Source organism: Oryzias latipes, chromosome 13, assembly GCF_002234675.1.
Source record: "Oryzias latipes chromosome 13, ASM223467v1".
NCBI lineage: Eukaryota > Metazoa > Chordata > Actinopteri > Beloniformes > Adrianichthyidae > Oryzias > Oryzias latipes.
In genome coordinates, this window is record NC_019871.2 from 18,857,766 (window position 1) to 18,877,957 (window position 20,192).

The 20,192-nt window shown below is 38.4% G+C and overlaps 1 protein-coding gene across 7 annotated transcripts in view; it reads right to left on the reverse strand.

Moving 5' to 3' along the window:
• The window catches only part of LOC101159603 (chloride channel protein 2), a 116,314-nt gene that overhangs the window by 37,247 nt on the left and 58,875 nt on the right, over positions 1–20,192 (reverse strand). For all 7 annotated transcript variants that reach the window (XM_023961220.1, XM_023961219.1, XM_023961221.1 and 4 more), the window contains 8 exons: positions 19,844–19,922; positions 19,365–19,490; positions 18,968–19,052; positions 16,775–16,876; positions 16,300–16,384; positions 13,369–13,524; positions 3,420–3,489; positions 2,296–2,406 (listed from right to left, as the gene is read on the reverse strand). In XM_023961220.1, coding sequence (XP_023816988.1) covers positions 2,296–2,406; positions 3,420–3,489; positions 13,369–13,524; positions 16,300–16,384; positions 16,775–16,876; positions 18,968–19,052; positions 19,365–19,490; positions 19,844–19,922 — 814 coding nt within the window. The remainder of the gene's footprint in view (positions 1–2,295; positions 2,407–3,419; positions 3,490–13,368; positions 13,525–16,299; positions 16,385–16,774; positions 16,877–18,967; positions 19,053–19,364; positions 19,491–19,843; positions 19,923–20,192) is intronic.

Genomic DNA, 20,192 nt, shown 5'->3' on the forward strand with positions numbered 1-20,192 from the left:
GGGATTAAAACCCCCCAGTGCTAATATCGGGGGACTATATGTAGGTAGAAAAAGGTGAAGGGTTGGTACAGAGCAACGGTGTCTGCAAATCTGACCCAACATTTCGGCCATTTTGTTGAAAAAGATTCAGAAAACTGTAAATAAAATAAAAAAATCAAAGGTTTCAGATTGTCCACCATACAAAAAAATGTTTATACTAATCATTGTACAGCAACTCCGCAAATGATAAAGGATGTCAAGTAATAATATTTATATAAAAGGGACTCCCTTGCATTTGAGAGTGGCTCTGCGGGGCAGATCAGATGGACATAATGCGCTTCAATTTTAGGGTGTCTCCTCGCTGTCTGCCTGAGTTTTCGAACAGAAAAAGGAACGATTGGCTTTCAGTATAAGGTACTTATTGACTGGAACTTTCTGCAAAAAAAGCAATTTAAATTTCAAAGTCTAACTTTGCCACAGTTTTATGTAATTATGAAAGATCTGGAAATGAAATCAGTGACCTGTACCTGGTTTGAATTCATTGATTTGTTTTATTTAATTGTATTATAATTTTATAACATTTTAATTCCATGAAAAGTCTTGGGTGTGAGTAATTTTTGCTTTTTGACAAGGACTCCCTTGAAAAAGAGATTAGTGGATTTCAATTGGATTATTTTCCAAGTTCTATAATAGTTAAAAAAATAATAAAAAATTAAATAAAATAAAAAAATCAGGTTTTACAGCTCAATAAAATTTCTATAAACACAAACCAGCAGTAGAGGAGATGAATCTGAGCAGAAGTGCCTGCAAATCTGCTCTGTTTTTGTTTAAGATAGGAAAAATCCATAATCAGACTTCCACTTGTGAAATCCGTCACTCTGCTGCTGTCAGTTTTTTTTTTTTTTTGTCAGTTTTTTAATCTAATATTTCTTTTGTCAAACTCTCGTCAAATCTGAACAAATGAGAGAAAAGAATAAGTTATTCCCTCATCATTATTTCTTATGCAAATAGACAATTATCTGGTCACATAAGTAAAACTGAAAAAAAAGCTTTATTGTATATAAAGCTTTCCCTATTAGTCCAAAACAAACATGTTTTTGTGCGGAAAGCATCAGGAACAAGGTGAGCCTTTACTCAAATCTAACGGATGAGTCTCATTCAGAAAACCAGATGAAGACTAAGGGTCCAAGAGAGAAGATCAAAAGGTAAAGATGGAGACTGAGGGTCACACTGAGCTCGATTCACTCTTTTCTTGAAACTTAATCAAGTCATGTACGTCTGCCTCTGTCCCTCTGACTAATGCTCCTGCTTCTACTGCCCGGTTCAGCACTTGCAGCAAGCTCTTCTGCGAGATGAGGGAATTTCATCAGAGTGTCAGCACTGTGTCGGGCTGAGTCATCAGCTGCACACCAACAACCACCGAAACTGCCGGCAGCAAAAGCAACAGAGGCTTCGCAGCCTCAGAGAAACTCTACATCTTCATTTCATCTTTAGAAAGAATCCAGTCGAATGTGTTTAATGAGTACTGGACCGAATCTTCATGGAAGTTCTTCTGGACGCTTCAAACGTTTTATTTAGGTTTAAGTTTAGAGTGAACAGAAAAAAAAAACTACAGCACAAGATTTAATTTGAGGAAAACAAACTTGTCTTTTGAACTTATATAAAAAAAGGAGAATGTAAATGTAGGACCTAAAACAGTTTCATTTATAGATGATGCTGCAGGCAAATCAGACTGTTTGGTTCTTTGATTAAAATGTAGGAGAATAAAAAAAAAGAGATGCATAGCTCATGGGAAAAAGAAATTTTCAAAGTTGCAAGTAGAAGCAGAAAAACATCTTCTGATGAAAAAAGCTCCTCAGGCTTTTGATGATCAGTTAGAATGCAGTAACAATCTGTGTTTGACAATTCAAACTCCAACTCCTAAAATATCGTCACACTATTGGTGTGACAACATTTTAGGCGTTTATTTCTTGATTCTTTTCGTCAGTTCCAAAATCTTTTCTTCTATGAAAGAATTAAAATATTGATAAAACGTGACCTAATTGACCTGAAGCTGATGAAGACATTTTTTTAGGCTGTGCAATAAATGATTGTTGACTTTCAGAGACTCTTACGCTCCCATTTGGTTTCCTGCTGGCGCACCTACACATGTAAAAAGTAAGTGAACCCTAACAATTTTTATACCTAATGTTTTGGAAAGTTAGTGAGAGCAAATTTTGCACTTTAAGGAAACCTTAAAAGTGCTTTAATAACAGAAGCAGGACTTTATGAAATGTCAGCCTGAGTGTTGAAAGGACAGGATCCACCTTAACATACCCACAACAGCGTAGCCTCCAGGCACTATGGGGTAAATGGTGCCATCTGTGTTGATACCATCTGGGAACCAAGCTGCCATGCTTTCTCCAACAAGGCGACCAAAGGCTGCTCCTGAAGTCCACGGAAAAAAACAATGGAAAAAAAAAGAACAAATTCTGTCATGTTTTGGACCAGAACAGAACAACAGTGTGACTATTTTTATTTGTTTTGTCCGCACAACAAAATTATGAACATTAGGTGACTTGTTTAAACCTGTGATGCACAGCTTTCCATTTGTGGTGCATCGCAAAAGTAGGCAGGACAACACTAAATATGCATGGCTTAATCTCAGATTGATTGCTGTTTACAGGATAAACAACCTAAAGCAACATAAAAGTCACGTAGGCTCATAATATGAAACACATTTGTATGTATTTTTTATTTCAGCCATCTTTGGGATATTTTAAGATAATGTTGATTTAGCTAAATGCAGTTTTGGTAAAAACAACATTAAATGTTCCCCAAAATCCTTTACTATGTTTCCCTCTTTCTTGTATACATTTATGTGGAGTTGATGTAAAGTCTGTAGATCCCTCTCACCCATTGACTTAAAAGAACTGCAGTGAGTGAGTGTGGCATCACTAAAAGAAAATAGTTTACTTCTGGCTCCAACCAAATGAAGTCAATTTAGTCGCCACTTGTTTGCTATATGGACGCCGCCATGTTGGTACCAGATGTCGTTGGTAAGCAGTCATTGGTTCGAATTGGTCTGACACACAGTTTCTATGGCAACCACTCTGGCCAGCTAGTTTGTTGTTTCACAGTGTAAATTACTTTTGTATCAAAGATTTCTGCTGTGTTTTGACCGGAAGTTATTTTCATAAACCAACACAAACACGTTATTGCCTTTAAATTGGTCTCTGTTTGGACTTTAGTCCAATCATGCATGCTAACAGGCCTTTGCCTGAAAAGCAAAGCATGAACTTTGTCTCATTAGAGAATTGCTGTTTTGCCTCCTCTCCCCCCTGCTGACACTGAGTGGGTGTCTTTTCTTCTTCAAATAACACATTTCAATCTGGCCGCTCCCAGGAGAAGACGCATACTCTCTGCTTTAATACTCTCATCATTTGCTTTTTGCTTATTACCTATGACAAAAACAGGCATGAACGCTCCACAGGGCACTGGGAGGGTGGTGGCCAGGGCTGACATCCAGAACTGTGAGGGAGAAACAGGAAAAGGCAGAAGATAATAAACCAAAGAACAGCCTGGCATTTCAATAAACCTCCAAGAACCATCCTGCGTGCCCCCAGATGATAGCCGAATGAAATCCTCCGGCAGCAGTGAGGGGGCGGTCATGCAAAGCTCACCGCTGGGGTTAGATTGAACTGTCACATTGGCTATTTATTCCACAAAGAGCCTGAAATAAAGCCCAGGTAATAAGCGAGCTCCGCTGATTGGCCAACACTGTCGGACGAGGTGACAGGAAGTTTAATTAGGTAACAAAGAGAAAATGCCAGGTCTGACAATTTCTGTAAATCACAGTCAATGAGTACACACTAATGCGTGTTTGTGTGAGTGTGTTCATCAAGAACAACAAGAGGGAGTTTTTGAAAAGCTGTCAAGGTTTGAAAAAAACTACATTGATGTTTGAAATGAAACAATCGTCTGGAAAGTTGACCAATTGCTTCTTTACTCATATATAAAATACATATGAAAGAATTATTTTAATTTTATAACATTCATCATCAACACAGTGAAAAAGTACAAAAAAACAATAAAAAAAACACGTCCTACACTGACACCTATTGTTTCTTTCACACATTCAGCTTTTTATTCTTATGTAAATAACAGATACTAAGATTTTTTTTCTTTTTGCTTCAGAATGTAAGTTTTGAGTGACAGGAAACTGTGGGAGTGATTTGAAGACAAGGGCCTACAGTGGGAAGCAAACATACTGTGGCAGAAGAAGCATCTGGAGATACAGTACCTGATTTGACTGGAAATTCCTCCATTTTTAAAGAAGGAATATTAGAGAAACGCAGATGAACAGCTTGCAAAGTCTTAGTCACATGCACCCATGGAGAAGGTCGACCCGTACAGGCGCTGCAGGTGTTTTGGTTTTCCAGGCCCGTGGAGGCTTATAGAGAGGAACAACACTACTGGACTCCTGTGCCATCCGCAAGCTTAGGGGGAATTTAAAATTCATAAATCTGTATGACACACCTGTGCCCCACCTATTTCCCCCTTACTTACTCTTATGTGTGGTTTAAAGGTTCACTTGCAGCATGCCTGTGAAAACAATGTGCATGAACATTTTCTCTCTCCGGGTTGACGATATCCATGATGTTTTGTGTAGGTCACCATATGCCCCACACAGGTCTGGTCATTTTTTTACTCCTAGACACCTTGCATCCCCCCTGTAAGGCCAGTTGGGATTAAGTGTGCTCTAGTGTGCTGCAGAAGTTGGATGGTAATAAAATAGCGCTCAGAGATTTATAAATGACTATTGATGAGCTAGCGATGTCTTTCAGCTTTTTGGATTTGTTACCTGTTGTCATTAGAATAGAAGTTTCTTAGACATAAAACTTCAAGGATTATTGACCGTACATAAATTAAGGTTTAAAGATAAAAAAAAAAACATTTTAAACAGATTGTCAGAAAATCATGGTGGGCAATGCTAATATTTTTGCAAAATTTTTCATTATAGAAAATAAAAGACTTTATCTATAATAAAAAAACAACATGCCATTAAAAATATTAAACTTAAATAGAGATCCTACATTGCTTTTTAACTGATTTCATTAAACAAGAACAACCAACACGTTATGGAAGCCCATGTGACTTTGTTAAAAAGTACAAGAGACATTTTCTTTAATGAACTGACGTGACGTCATCTCTGATGAGGTGGGTCCTCTTGCTTTATAGTGGATCAAGTAAGAGGGATACAATTCTTCTCATTTATCTTTTGACTGCATTCTATAAATTGTACGAGTTCCAGCATTGTACGAGCCCTTTGACAGACGCCATTGCGGTAATATTCTCCTGGTTTCAAATCGACTTTTTAATTACTGTAATTTTTCCGTCTCTCTCCTCTCACCGATGCTGTCCCTCTGCTCTTTCTATAGTTAGCCGTAATTAAGGCTGGCTGCCATGGTGACGTGATGGATCAACCTTCCACTCCCGCCGTGTTCACACCCACAGCAAACACATATGTGAGTGGGTGTTCACACACCTCCAAGTACAGACAGCACAACGCAGACTCGCTGAGAAGGATGAAAGCGCAGCGCAGCCAGAAATTATTTCACAAGAGAAAATATCATGGTCTTTCACAGACTGCAGGACTTTCTCATCCGTTTGAGACACTTTTTATCTTCAAACCAAACCAACAAAACCTTCAGTGACAAAGTTCAAATCTGGAGTTTGAAGGATCTGTGGACACAACATTTCACAGATATAAATCAAGGGATTTACCATTATGTGGTTCAGTCACCTGCTTGATTAAATAAAAAAAGAAGAACAAGCAACTAAATATTTCATTTTATGTGTTTAACTGTGAAAACTTGGTTCCCTGAAAACTGGAACTTTAAAGGATCTTTATGTTGAATGACAGCATTGTAGAATGATCAACAGATCTGATGTTAGAATGAGGAAACCAGCTAAGTTTTAGTCGTCACCGTTAGCTGCTTGTGAGAAGAAACTTCTTTGTTTCACATCAGAGAGAAACTCAAACATTCTAACTCTATCAAACGTACAATGTGATCAGATTCAATTTCCTCCACTTTATGTCCACATTTACGCGGATAGAAAGATTTTTTCCTTTATTTCTGTTTATTTCATTCAAATATTCTAATTTTACAGGATTCTGACTTAACCCTGGAGATCCCATTTCCTCTGGGCTTTATGGTTAATTTGACATTTCTTTTCCACTTTGGTTAGCAGCAATTATCAGTAGTCAAAGGACTTAAGATACAAATGGAAAAAAACATGAAACTAATTAAAATAAATGTAAAATAAAATAAAGAAATTACAAACAAACATCGCCCAAATTTGATCTTGTGGGTTCTCTAAGGTTACGTTTGCTGTTCTTTTACATGTTTTAATTTATTTAGCATTTATTTTTTCCTGCTTCAAGTTTAAAAAAGCAATATCTTGATGCATCTCTGAATTGAAAGTGTTACTTCTGCTTGGTTTGATGTCTTTAATCCGTCCTCTCACCAAGATGGGTCATAAACCTCAGAAACTCTATCCAAACCCCAAAATAATTTTTCAAGGGCAGTTGGGACCTTTAAAAAAAAAAACTTTTTTTTGTGGTCTTTTAAATCTACATTGTCATTGCTAAACACCATTTTTTTCTGTTTTTATTTAGTTTTGTTTTGATTGCTCGAAATTAACCATTTCCAAATCCAAATCAAAATGTGGTTATGACAGCATCTGTGTGTAAAGTCGGATATTCATCAGTAAAACCAACATTATGCAACTATAGTGATTAGAGTTGCGAATGATAAAATACAACTGACCTTTGATTCTAGTGAAACTTGTGCAAAAAAAATCGCAACCGTCATTTGAAACAGTAATAATAAAAAATATTCAGAATTTTGTTGGTGTAATATGAGCTTAGTTTATAAGAAAAATGTTGGTTTGGGGCTAAAAACAAGGAGAAAAATAACATCTGTGGTACTGGAAAATGGAACTCTAGTTCACATCATGAATAACTAAATCAATTCTCAATCGAAATAATAAAAATATACTGTATATACATATATACTTTTTTTTTTTTAAATCACTCTAATCGGTCAGTTCTTCTTATGATTAAACACAAGTTACAAAACCGAAACTCATGTGTGAAAATGACTGCATCACCTGAAGCAGCTGCTTGTGAACACATTAGAAGACATTAGCACACACTTGAACACAGGTGAATGTGACAGCCTAATCCATTTCCTCATAGGGCAGCAGCCTCAACCATGGCAACGCACTGACGTCTGCTACAGTCGCTCATAAGTCCTCCAGCAGGAGGTTCAAGTCTCTAAAGTAAACCTTCCTTCATGCAGCAAATGCAGAAGAGACTTGACTATCATCAGACCAGAGTGTCTGATGATGGTAAATACAGTGGAAGACAAAAATAAATATAAAAAAAAAAGTCACACAGAGTGAACATTTAATGGAATCTTTTTTTTGTTTTGTTTAATCTCCATGATGCAGCATGGAGATAAAACGCCACGACAGTAAATTAGCTCAAGTAGACAAGGTTCATCTGTGAATGACAGCAGAACTTTTACACGTTCCCAAAGGACACTCTACCCGTCTGAAGGGAGGAGTTTCACATACGGGTTGAACCAAAGCCAGTTTGGAGCTGGATTTAACAAATGGAGGTGTTCCAGTGCTAAGGGCCAGGAGCTTACAGAGCAACAGTGAGTCACATGAGCTTGTTTGCAAATGCAGTTAGGAGAGGCTGGTGTGCAGAGAACATTTGATTCAGTAGTAAGTGTGTTCTGTTCTAATGCAGTGGGGCAAAATGGTATTTAGTCAGCCACCAATTGTGCAAGTTCTCCCACTTAAAAATATGAGAGAGGCCTGTGATTTTCATCATAGGTATATCTCAACTATGAGAGACAAAGTGAGAAAAAGACATCCAGAAAATCACTTGGTCTCATTTTTTAAGAATTTATTTGCAAATTGTGGTGGAAAATAAGTGTTTGGTCACCTACAAACAAGCAAGATTTCTAAATCTCACAGACCTGTAACTTCTTCTAAAAGATGATCCTTGTTACCTGTATTAATGGCACCTGTCTGAACTTGTTCTCTATATAAAATACACCTGTCCACAACCTCAGACAGTCACACTCCAAACTCCACTATGGCCAGGACCAAGGAGCTGTCTTAGGACACCAGAAACCAAATTATTGATCTGCACCAGGCTGGGAAGACTGAATCTGCAATAGGTAAGCAGCTTGGTGTGAAGAACTCAACTGTGGGATTAATTATTAGGAAATGGAAGACATACAAGACATCATCCTTTGGTGCGGTTTTTCAGCAAAAGGACTAGGACGACTGACCGTGTAAAGAAAAGAATGAACGGGGTCATGCATGGTCAGACTTTGAGTGTAAACCTCCTTCCATCAGCAAGGGCCTTGAAGATGAAACGTGGCTGGGTCTTTCAGCATGACAACGATCCCAAACACACGGCCCGGGTATTGAAGGAGGGGCTTCGTAAGAAGCATTTCAAGGTCCTGGAGTGGACTAGCCAGTCTCCAGATCTCAACCCCCTAGAAAGTCTTTGGAGGGAGTTGAAAGTCCGTGTTGCCCAGCAACAGCTCAAATTCATCACTGCTTTAGAGGAGATCTGCATGGAGGAATGGGCAAAAATACCAGCAACAGTATGTAATACTCAAAAGTTACTTCACCTCAACCTTAGAAACTAAACTTCTATGATGGACAGGAAGGTCTTGGTTTACATTACCTCTCTGTTTTCACTCAATTTTTGGAAGGTAAACAGAAATAACAGCTAAAATGTATCTGAATATTTTGTTTTATAACAGAAGCTTCTAACACATTTGCACCTTTGGAAGAAGGTGGAGCTTCAGCAGCTTCCTCTGCTCCACCTTCTCGAGCAGTAAAGTAAAGGTGGAGGAGGCGCAGGTGACCACAGGTGACAATAAACTTGTTTACCGTATTTTCCCTCCACTAAACTTGTTGAACTATCCAATCAGAACAAAGACTGAACTCTGACCTTCATCTCCATTCTCTCAATATATTAGCCAATCTGAACAAAGAACCAGAACTATGGCAGGGAGATTTCAGGCATAAACAGAAATGATTAGATGAAGCTCTTTCAACTACATAAAGCTACTTTTATTTTTTTTAAATACCATATTAGACACATGAATTTTCATGATGGCTTTAATTATAAATTTTACTGTTGCTTCAGGCCTTTACTATTCTAGACGAACAAGGTAATTAGCTCACAGGCCCAAATCCGATTTGGAAAATGAATATGAATATTGATGATGCTGAACAGAAATAATACCTAAGTACAGGTGAGTATCTGGACGCCTGCGGCCCAAACTAAGAGAAAATAATGAAAACAGTTTAAAAATGCCGTTAATTTGTGTAAGAGTAGTTTACAAAATACTTTCACTAAACGTGGAAACTGTATTTAAGAAACAAAAATCTCCTGAGATTAGTGACATAAATTTAAGAAAAAAACTTTTTATCTACACCAAGTTTCTCTGGAAAGCAATTTGAACCTAACCAAAACACAATAACAAAATAACCAAACGAGAATCAAAGTTGCAGAAAAAGTTAACTTCTCAGTTTTTTGTTGACTTAAACTCATTTAAGAAAACTGCTTGAAATAAATAAATTAAAAATAAAAACAAATAAAAAATGTTGAATCTGCTTACTAAAGGTCTTCATTCAACAACAATGAAAACTGGAAACTTAATAATATTATTACACTCAATTCGTTAGGTCAGTCAGTCAGCATAACTGCCTGTCACAGAAGTTCAGGATTTAGCTTTCAGATCTGTAGCAACAAAAAGCCAAAGGTCAAAGGATTTAGCAGAAATAGCTGTGAAATAGTCACCTGCTCACAGAGGGACATGGGTGGTCACTTCACAGCCCATCACCACCCATTAATGGGTTGTTCACAGAACTAAAACACTCCACACTGTTAGCGGTTACTGTGCAGGAATTTTAAAGCTGAACTGTTAAAAGATTAAAGACAAACCACCAAACCCCAGAGATGCAGTTTAGACTCTACAGACGCTCAGTCAGCATCAAGGTGAAGATGTACGGTACAATCCGAACGGTTACAGTTGAAGTTTAATCTGTCGTAGAGTTACTGGTGTGCAGTGATGGGTCTAAACTCAAACGTACGTTCTCGAGGATCCTCTGGCAAGAAGAAGATACTTTAAGAATCTTCTGAATTGCACTAAATTATATTTTATTGGTCTAAAAAGATTTGTTTTTCATTTAAATACAAATCAAATTTGCAGCTATACTTTAAATTCACATAACTGAACTCGGAAAAGTCAAAACCTCTTTCAAACAATCACAGAAAGCCCTCATTTCATTATTTCAACTTAAGTTATGAGTTACTCAGACCATCTTCGCGGCTTACTGGCCTTCTTTGTCAATTTTGTGTTTTTTTCCATTTATGTGAAAATTAAGAGATGAGATGATCACGAAACGTGTAACTTATGTTTTTTGCGCGTCTCTCCATTGTGTGTCTGAGACAATCCGCCAATGACTTCTACATAACTTCAATATTCATGTCCTCCTGTTAGCATTTGCAGCTCCACCACTAAAGCTTCAGTTATGAACTAAATATGGAACTATCACCTGACGGTTTGAATCCAAACACTGGTATATCATCAGCTTCAAGCAGCAGTGTAATGGAGCAGCTGCTGTGTTGGAGTGCATCGAGTTCAACAGGTGCATCCGAGGCAGAGAGACGTGAAGGACCAGTACCAAGGGTATAGGTAATGACGCACTAGCCAAGACATTTATACTCTGATTTGTCAGCCAGCTGGGAGCCCTCGGCTTATGTGTGTCACTTTCAGAGGACGGTGTATTGCCCCGGGGGCCTTTAGGATCCTCAGGGGTCATAGTTTTATTCCCACATCAATTACAGAGCCTCCAACTTCCAGTCAGTCTGTGGCAGACACAGAGAGACAACTGAATGTGATCAGGGTCACGTGGCTGTCATCTCACACACACACACATACACACACACACACACCTGCGTATGATTACACATCACTAAAAATAGCATTTAACTAATAAGCATGCAAATTAGCTTCCAGGTTTGTGTGTCTTTGTAATTAATTTCTGTGTGTGCAGATTTGGAAATTAGGTGATTAAAAAAAGAAGAATTGTGACATAAAATGAAATAAAACCTGCAAAATCCTATTAAAGAACCTTTCATACAACAAAGATAGAGACACGAGTACTTCATCAAAACGCTTTCAGCTAAATCTCCTCAAACTGCCTCACTGCTTCCTTTAAACTGCTCCCAGATCTACAACCCGACAACACACTCAGACACCCTGACCAGATGTCATTGGGTTTTTCACACTGCAAGGCAACTTTTTTCCCAGAACTTCTGCGAAACAACCCAGTCAGTTTTAGATTTTCCACTGCATGCAGCTGCACAGTCGATGTCATTTTCTTTAGCAGCCAGGCTGCAAAACCTCTGAGTTTCAACCATTGGATTAAAAACTTTCTTTCTGACAGACCCCTAACAATGGTACATGGCATTTACAAGAACCAAAGTTCCGCAAATTAACTGAATGTTCTATATATAGAACACAACCTCCCTGTGCATCAGCAGGTCCCCGGGCTTAAGAGTGTTCTCACAGCAGACCAGTTGGACAGTCCATGAGTCTATATGGCTCTTGTGATCGCTCTGCTGCTGGCATCTGGCCCAGCTGCAGGGGTAAACCGGCCTCTGGACCCCCAGACAGGACAGTGGGGCGGAGAGCACAAGCTTTAAAGGACTGTGGAGCCAACAGAGGCAGTAAACAGAGCTCCCTCATGTCTGCGTGTAAGTGTTGCTGTGTCTGGACATTGACGGTAAAAGAGTTTATGAGCAGCAGTGCTGTTGGCACGACCCGAATGATGTGCGATGAGTCTGCCCCTAGTGTCTGAGTAGGTCAGTTGACTTAACTTGAAAAAAGAAAATTTAACAAAGCTTGTTTGTTCCCAGATGACTTAAGAAGTATAAACCATTTATTTAAAAATACTTTCCACCTGTGTTAAAAGAGGGTTTTCCAATGAAAAACAGCAGGAAACAATATCAAAGACCAGTATCCCCATAATTTCAAGCCTGCTTTCTTTTTGAAATTCTCAGTGCAATAAAAAGTAAGTTTCAGCTAGACATTTTTTTTTATCAAAAACATCTTCAAGAATAGACATCCATACCTCCACTCCTTATTAAGATCTTATAAAGAGAAATGTATTTTTTTTAAACATTTATGTACATTTAAGGCTATGCATGTCCCAGCCAAATGTCAAAGATGGTTTGAAATAATATGACTAAATTAAGATTTAAATAAAAGTTCAAATACATAATTGCAGAAACAACAAATGACGGCAGTCCTCACTAAATGTGAAGAAAATCGTAGGGCGTTGAAAAGGGTTAGGCAGAAGACACAATAATTTGTGTCTTCTGACATGCTTTTGACATGCAGTAAAAGGCATTTAGAGTCAAAGGCTGAGGGTGTCATCTTCTTTTGTGCCTAAAGAAACAATAACAGTGACTCAACTCAAAACCTTTTCAGCAAAAGGAAGATCGTTTGTTTTTCTGCACATTTTCCAGAACCCTTAATATGTACATTTTCTTTCAGTTGTGACTGTTTTTTTTTTTGCGTTTCTTTGGTTTTATTGTAAAATGTTTAAGGTGGGATCCAGATGCAGCAGATTACCATTATTTCACTTCATAAAATCTGTTTTTTTCTTTAAAACGAAGAATTTAGCAGCACATTTCAAAAGTGCATAGCTCAGTCTAAAAACACTAATCTTAATGCATATATTTAAATGTCGGATTAACATACTTTTTTAATTCATTAATGCTCAAGATGTTAAATTAAAAAAAAAATTGAGATTCATGGCTTGAGGATTAAAAGTTCAATTTTCTACAACATTTCTACAACAGACAGAATCCTCAAATAATGAGTCAATAACACCAAAGTGTGAAGTGTTTCCACCAAGTCACATAAAGTGGTGATACTATAGAAAATTGCATTTTCTGTATTATTCTTTTGCAGGCAGCACAGACCTTAGCTTTTTCATTACAGCTACAAAAGTCCTGCACTGAAAATACTGCAGTGATTAATCTATAAACCACACTATATTGCAGAGATCAAGGTGAAATAATCACAGCACAGCGGAAACATTAACTGTAGATGTGCAATTCACTTTATTTCCCCTCACATTATAGTGCTGGGATTTCAACACATTATTGTCTTAACAGTTAAATTATATTTAAAAACACAGAAGCTAAGACATGGTAAGAATCAGTAGAGTAACAAGCAAATGGTTATAAAGAGAGAGAAAAATGTTGTTGTTTTTCTATTGGATCCTTGTTCTTACCTTCATGACGATGAACAGGACCAAGGTGACGAAGACGTTCACCTGCGGGTGTTTCCAGGCTTGGGAGTGTCCGATGTAGTCAAACTCCTCTGCTATGCCTTGTTTGGCCCACGTTCGGTTGTCCAGCAGAGTCACCAGAGACTCCTTTTGCGTTAGCTACAAACCAAAGTACAGCAAGATGATCACATGAAAACTGTAGTAGTTGTGCTTCACTTAGACTTAAACATAATCTTCTGCATACAAATGTCTCCCTCTGTCTTTATCACATGTTGGAGGTTTGTGCATGATACGGGATCTTCACAGTTACTCATGTTAACCAGGTTATCGTTTTTTTTTTGTGGCTTTTATGCCTTTTCAAGCAATTATTTAAACTCCATTTGACAACCGTAATATTTTATGGATTCTCTGTGTTGTGTGTGTGCTGTTTGAATGAGTGTAAATATGATTAGAAGTACTTATAATGTTTAGTAAAAACAATCATTTTTTATTTAATTTCTAATACGTTTTTCAATTAAAATCCCAAATAGATGTGATATATTTATGCAAATTAATTTTTCCTTTCCATTTTCTTGTTTAACTTGAAATAAATCATTCATTCAATCGGTGCTACTCTGACGGATGTAAAGTATCCAAAACAAGTATGTTTAAGCAATTTTTCTGTGAAAAATCCTTTTTCAATTTCTAATGACAGTAACTGCTGCAGCCTAACACAAACTACTTACCACCATTGACTATAAAAGAGAACTGGACTGAGTGACCCCCCCCCCCGTATTCCGAACAAAAAGTACTTGCTGGCTCCAAAAAGCTTAAATCCTATTGATTTCTATTGCAAAAAAACAGCTGTCATTCTCAGAATAAACATTCTTGCTCTGCTCTGCTTTTTAACATGTTCGTGATAATCCAATTTTCTTCCTTATATTTTTTTCTGTAGTTCAAGTTATTCAAGTTACAAACTGACCAATCAGATGCCTTAAAAAAGTAGCTTGAGCCTGCTGGCCCCCACGTCCAACATTTAAAACGTGGAAAAAAAATTTATGTGACCCGCTTTTAACTGGAAAGGGTGTGGCCTTCCAAAAAGCTCACCCTGATTGGTGAGAGACGGTTGCCATAGAAACTTTGACTCAGGCAGACTCGGACCAATCAGTGCTTACTGATGATGTCTGGTTCCAACATAGGGGCATCTGTGTGGTGAGAAGAATGGTGACCAAATTGACCTTATTTGGTTGGAGCCAAAAGTAAACTACGGTATTTTCTATAGGTGACATTACACTAAGTCCAGTTCTCTGATACAGTCAATGGCTAAAACAGGAGGAACAATGTGCTCTGATATTGTTACAGGATTTCACTGGAGCCATCTGGCAGCAAGTTCTGAGAGAAATCTGCGTCTCACTTCAGAACTGATGCTGCTGCTGCTGATGATGATGTGATGAGTGTGGAAGAGGCATTGAAAAGAGGAAGAATTGGTCCGGTGTGGGCAGAGACTTAAAAGCCTGAATCATCCTCTTATTAGGAGCCAAAGCTGAACAGCAATCTGCATGTATGAGTGATGATGGTGGAGGTGTTTGTGATGGACAGACTGTTGAAGGTCTCATTTCATAATGAAACATGTTTATAATCACACACATATATGAGTCATCAGAGGAGAGGAGCTGTTTCCTCATAGCAGGCTGCAGGCATGACATGTGGAACAGAAGAGCCAATAAAAAATGTAAAAAAACTAATAGTAGCTGAATTATTTCATCTCCAAAGTCGAGCTTAAATTGCACAATCCTACACTGAAAATCCCTCCATGTAATATGTTGGTCTGTTTTATAGGTTGGTGATAAAATCCAGTTAAGACTATTTGTTGACATAGGAATAATCTGAAATGAATTTGATTTGAAATGTTTGAGATGAAAATTGCTTAGTGTTTTTAAAACAACTTAAATTAGTTACATTTCAAGTTTATTATAAGGAACTTCTCTTGCTCTCTTGTAGAGGGTTTTTATTTGAATATCTGACCAAGTGTAAGCAGAAATGTCAGGCCTTGCATTCGTGTATCCCTGCAGAGCCTCATATTACACTGCATATGATTTTCCTAAACCTGACTGGAAACATAAAACGACCCTGATTTTAAAAACAAATACAAGTCATGAAAAGAAGGCTTTGGATCAGAGAGAACTAACAACCTGTTTAAATGATTAGAAGTGTAAAGTTGTTGTTAGGAAGTAACTTGTCTCCAACAGTTTGAAATCTTCAAACAACTCACAATTTAAAAACCTAGTTGAAATCTCAAAATTCCAACATTTTAGTTGGAATTTTGGGAAAAATCTCTTATCAAAGAAATCCTTTCCTACGTGCGAGTCTCACTTTCTGTCCCAAACACTTTTGTGTTGAGCAGCAACTCTGCCGATGTCTTGCTGCTGGTCTGTGCTGTGCAGCTGGACACAATCAAATATTTATATCAGAGCGTTCACTGCCACGGGCAGCCTGTCTTATGCATGCTGCACACCTGCTGTGCGTATTTTTAAAGAGAAGCCGCTGAGATTTCTTGTGGCAATCCTATGAGCTTTTTGAGCTAAGAGGAGAGAAACTAAGACGCCGGTTGGCAACTGGACAGAAAATAAGAACATTTTACTAAAACAAAGAAGAAGAATGTGTGTTCAGAGGTCAAAGCACAGGGAAAATGTGAAAAGTACCACAGACAGAGCCTGCCTTCATTTAGGAGAACATCTGTGCAGGTATTCGAGCTGATTTGGTAAAGAACATGAAAACGGTGCAACAGAGTCCGTCAGCCGTTCCTCCACCATCTCCACCATATTTACAGAATCCTCTTTTCTGAAAGCTCTCAAGGGATTTTCACTGTACTTCCTGCCACGTCTTTGGAATTTTTTTTATCCAGCATTGATTATTTTTCATGTTTATGTTTGCTCAGTCTAAAGAAAGCTGTACCTTTCCAGCCATAAACTGTCCAAAGCCAGGAGGAAACGTTAGAGTTGAGATGATTAAAGTGACCAGAACTGGATATAGCAGACGCCTGAAAGCAAGGAGAAACAAACATGAAGAAGAGAAATACAGACAAAAAGGGGATTTTGTTCATTTGTGAGGTTCAGTCATTAACTTCTTTTACTGTGATGTGGGGGGAAAGCACAATTGAACACGCAGTCCTAAATAGGAAATGTGCATTGCTGTCAAATTACAATAAAAAACTTGTCTTCATGGCAAAACAGTTCCGATGCAAAACACACAAACTGACAAACAGAACGGTAGAGCAGAGCTGAAGCTGCGTTGGTCAATGAATCCATTTTCTACCTGTGCATGCACAGCTGAATGAGGATGAATACCATTGGCACAGCTGGGGGGCACATTTGAACAGAATGAGCCTTTAAAAAACACACCGGAACCACCTTCCTCCTGGTTTACCTACTTCTTCATGAGGAAACGATTGATGGTCTTCTGTGTGCGGATGAACTGTACAATCAGCCGGTTCAGGTAAACAAACAAAGCCCCCCCGAAACCACTGGCAATCCTGTGAAGAAACAGAAAAGACTTAAACAAGACTTTACATACATTTGAAATAAACTGGATGTAATAAATATGATAATCTCCACTCATTTCAGTGCTAAACTCCCTCTGAAGGCTTTCTCCATACATTTAGCCAGTAAAAAAATTATGTAAATGTAATGATGCTCTAATGTACTGGATGTCAGAGATACCAGCAATATGACATATGAAGTCATAAAATGTTCACAGCAATGAGCAGATGAGTGAAAGATAAGAGAGATTGAACTGAGAAGACATTTATAATAAAAGAGCAAAATAATAAAATGGAAAAGAGGAATAATATGAAAAATGGGAAAACCTAAGCAAAGAGTTGAGGAAAGACTGGGAGAGCAGAAAACTCTCAGGTCTATGCAGGACAATAAAAAATATAATTTGAAATGCTAAACGGAAGTCGTCTTCATTGACAGTGAAGAGAGAAATAAAGAAGTTTTACAGAAAAAAGACGAGACAACCTAATGCTTTTAAAATGAACTTCCTGCATTATTCATTTCATCAAATACCTCTGAATAAATAATGAGCAGGAGGAGGGCGGAGTCTTTGCCCCCTGCTGCAGCGTGAAGAAAACACTTGGTGTCGGCTTTACTGCATTTAATGAAAATGTTCCTTCAGATAGAAATATTTAAATTACATCTAAATAACAGGATTTAGCTTTTGTTTATGAGGTGTAACCAGGAAAACGGCACATGTCAGACGACATGCATTCATGTCAGAAGCATTTCTGAAGCTAAAACCTCACAAAAATAGACTGAAATTGAAAAAAAAAGAATGCATCACTGATATCAAGTCCATGATGCTCAAACACCAAACAAGGAGAAGGCTACGACTGCTGCATGTCAGCGAGCTGAAGCCTTCATCACAGACACAAATCATCCAAAACTTTAAAGTTAATCCAGAACTTTTTCTTTTGCTGGTTTAAATAGGGTTAATGTCAGTGTTGATAAAGAACATTTTTGATAAAAAAATAAAGTGGGCTAAAATATATAACTTTTTTGTGATTGTTACATAATCTTTTGTTCATAAAAAGCAAACACTTTTTGATCAAATCTGATCATACATTATACTATTCAAATTAGTATAATATAACCTAAATAAGGAAAAATTACCTAAACATTTTTTGTCCTAACTCCATCTGTGCTTTGCTGTTTTAAATAATGCAGTGTTTGATTCTCAGGTTTAAGCTTGAAGCCTCAAAAGGAAGAAGAGCAAACGAGCTGGAAGGTGTTGATCGGCGAGAAACGGTGCGATGTGATCCACCGTGGCCTCATCTGTGGATCATTACTGTCCAGCATGAGATTGCATTTGCGCATGTTGCATGTGCTCCGCCTGAAGGTGCAATAAGCAGTAAGTGGGACATTGTGCAATTACTCCATGACATCCTGTCAGCTCAGCAGCAGCAGCACAGGCCAAGCTGACTGAGACACCAACCGAGCTCTGATGCTCGACAGCTTTTGGCAAAGAAAATGGAAGCTCATCTGCAGCAGCCCCCGATGAGACCCATGAGCACCCACCGAGAAAAGTTTAAAAGGAGTCAGAAAACAGCGGAGCCTGAAGACAGGCCTAAGCTGCTTTCATCTGAATGAGAAGGATTGAAGGAAGAAAAGGACGAGAAGCCCCCCACCCTGCTCTCAATCAGCTTCCTTCCCGAAGTCCCAGCTTTATTTCAGAGCTGCTGAAGAACCCTTGAGCTGAGGAGGAATGAAGAAGGCTTTCCCCTTAGAGACTAGCAGCTGGAGGGACCTGAATGATCTGCATTAGAGCAGCAGCCCATCCGTCAGAGACTGGAGCTCTCCAATAAACCCAAACTTAACTGAATTCTGAATGGACGGAGGACTTCAGTCAGATGAAGCTTTTTCAGGCTCATTTACCATTCCATCTCATTCTTACAGATGGAGGTAAAGTTTCTCAACTTATTTTCTGATAATTTCGTTCATTAAATGCTTAAAAGCTGTGGATTTAACATGTTGGACAACTTTTGGGTTTTAGAAATCTCTGGTGGTAACATTAAAATTAAACCCATGAGCGGTTAGATGTTTCTCCAAGTTAGAGGAGAACTTACCCAATGACGGCGAAAGCAGGAAGCTCCTGGAGGTCAAAGGGAAAGTCTAAGCGGAAGCGAGTTTTAAACAGCGCTGTGATGGTCTCTGCAGAAACAGAACAAGAAGACACAACTTTAACCCCCCAAAAAATTCTCATTTTTTTACCTGAAAGGTTCTGGAACATGACAGACGGGATCTGAAGCTAAAGTTGTGGCTCTTTTAGAAAAAAAACTTCCCCCAACATGAAAATACAGATTTAAAGTTTAAAAAAACTGAACTGCAGAGACTGTCTGAAGAGATCTGAGGTCATCAGTGGTGGAACACCAATGGTGCCATGTTAAGGTGGGTCATCACAATGTTATGGCTCACTTGGATAAAGAACAAAAGCACACAGAGCTGGGAACATGTATCCTTCACCTTCATCTCTGTTCCAAACAGCCAGCACTCTAAAGATGAACGCGCTGAACGTGGCTGCAAAAAACCCTCTCCAGTAGTTCCTCACAGCAAAGAATGTGGAGGTTACTTCAATGCTGAACAGAACACCTGAAACACAAATTAATAAATAGGCGTAAATAAATCAGTTACCAGCATTTTCCCTGTCAGTTGAGGGCGAACGTTGCTTTCCAACAGTCAGAGTGAGCAGAAAATGATCTGATACAGATCTGATACTGACACAGTGGAAGTAAATGTAGAGACATTTGTCCCAGAATACATGACGATTTATTGTAGATTACAAAGGGTGGAGAGGAGTTAGCTTCACTAACTTGTCCTATATAAACCTTTGATGAAAAGCTTCATTAGTTCCATGGCCAGATGTTGTAAATTATGAAGCTACATTGTATGAATTTCACAGAAAGTAACAGATTTGATTTGAGTTTCTTTATGTGGAGACTTGCCTCCGATCGGAGCAGCAAAACAGCAGCCCACTCCCACAGCGCAGGCAGCTGCCAGCATCTCGATGTTCCTGGACTCGTTCTGAAACCCAAACATGTGATCAACGGCCTAACCCCAAAACGAGGCGGTGCAATTCTCCATCGCATTCATTAAATATCTGGGACATTTTGAGGTCGTAGCATATAACAAGGATACAGCCTTTTTAATTCATGCCGGTTTATTACGACCCGTTTACTGCTGTCTGTTTACGCAGCGGACTGAACCATTCTGATCCAGTCGGTGAGCTTCCTCCTGAGTTCTATGTCAGTCACTAAAAAACCTGACAAACATTAACCCGTCAAAAAAAGAAAA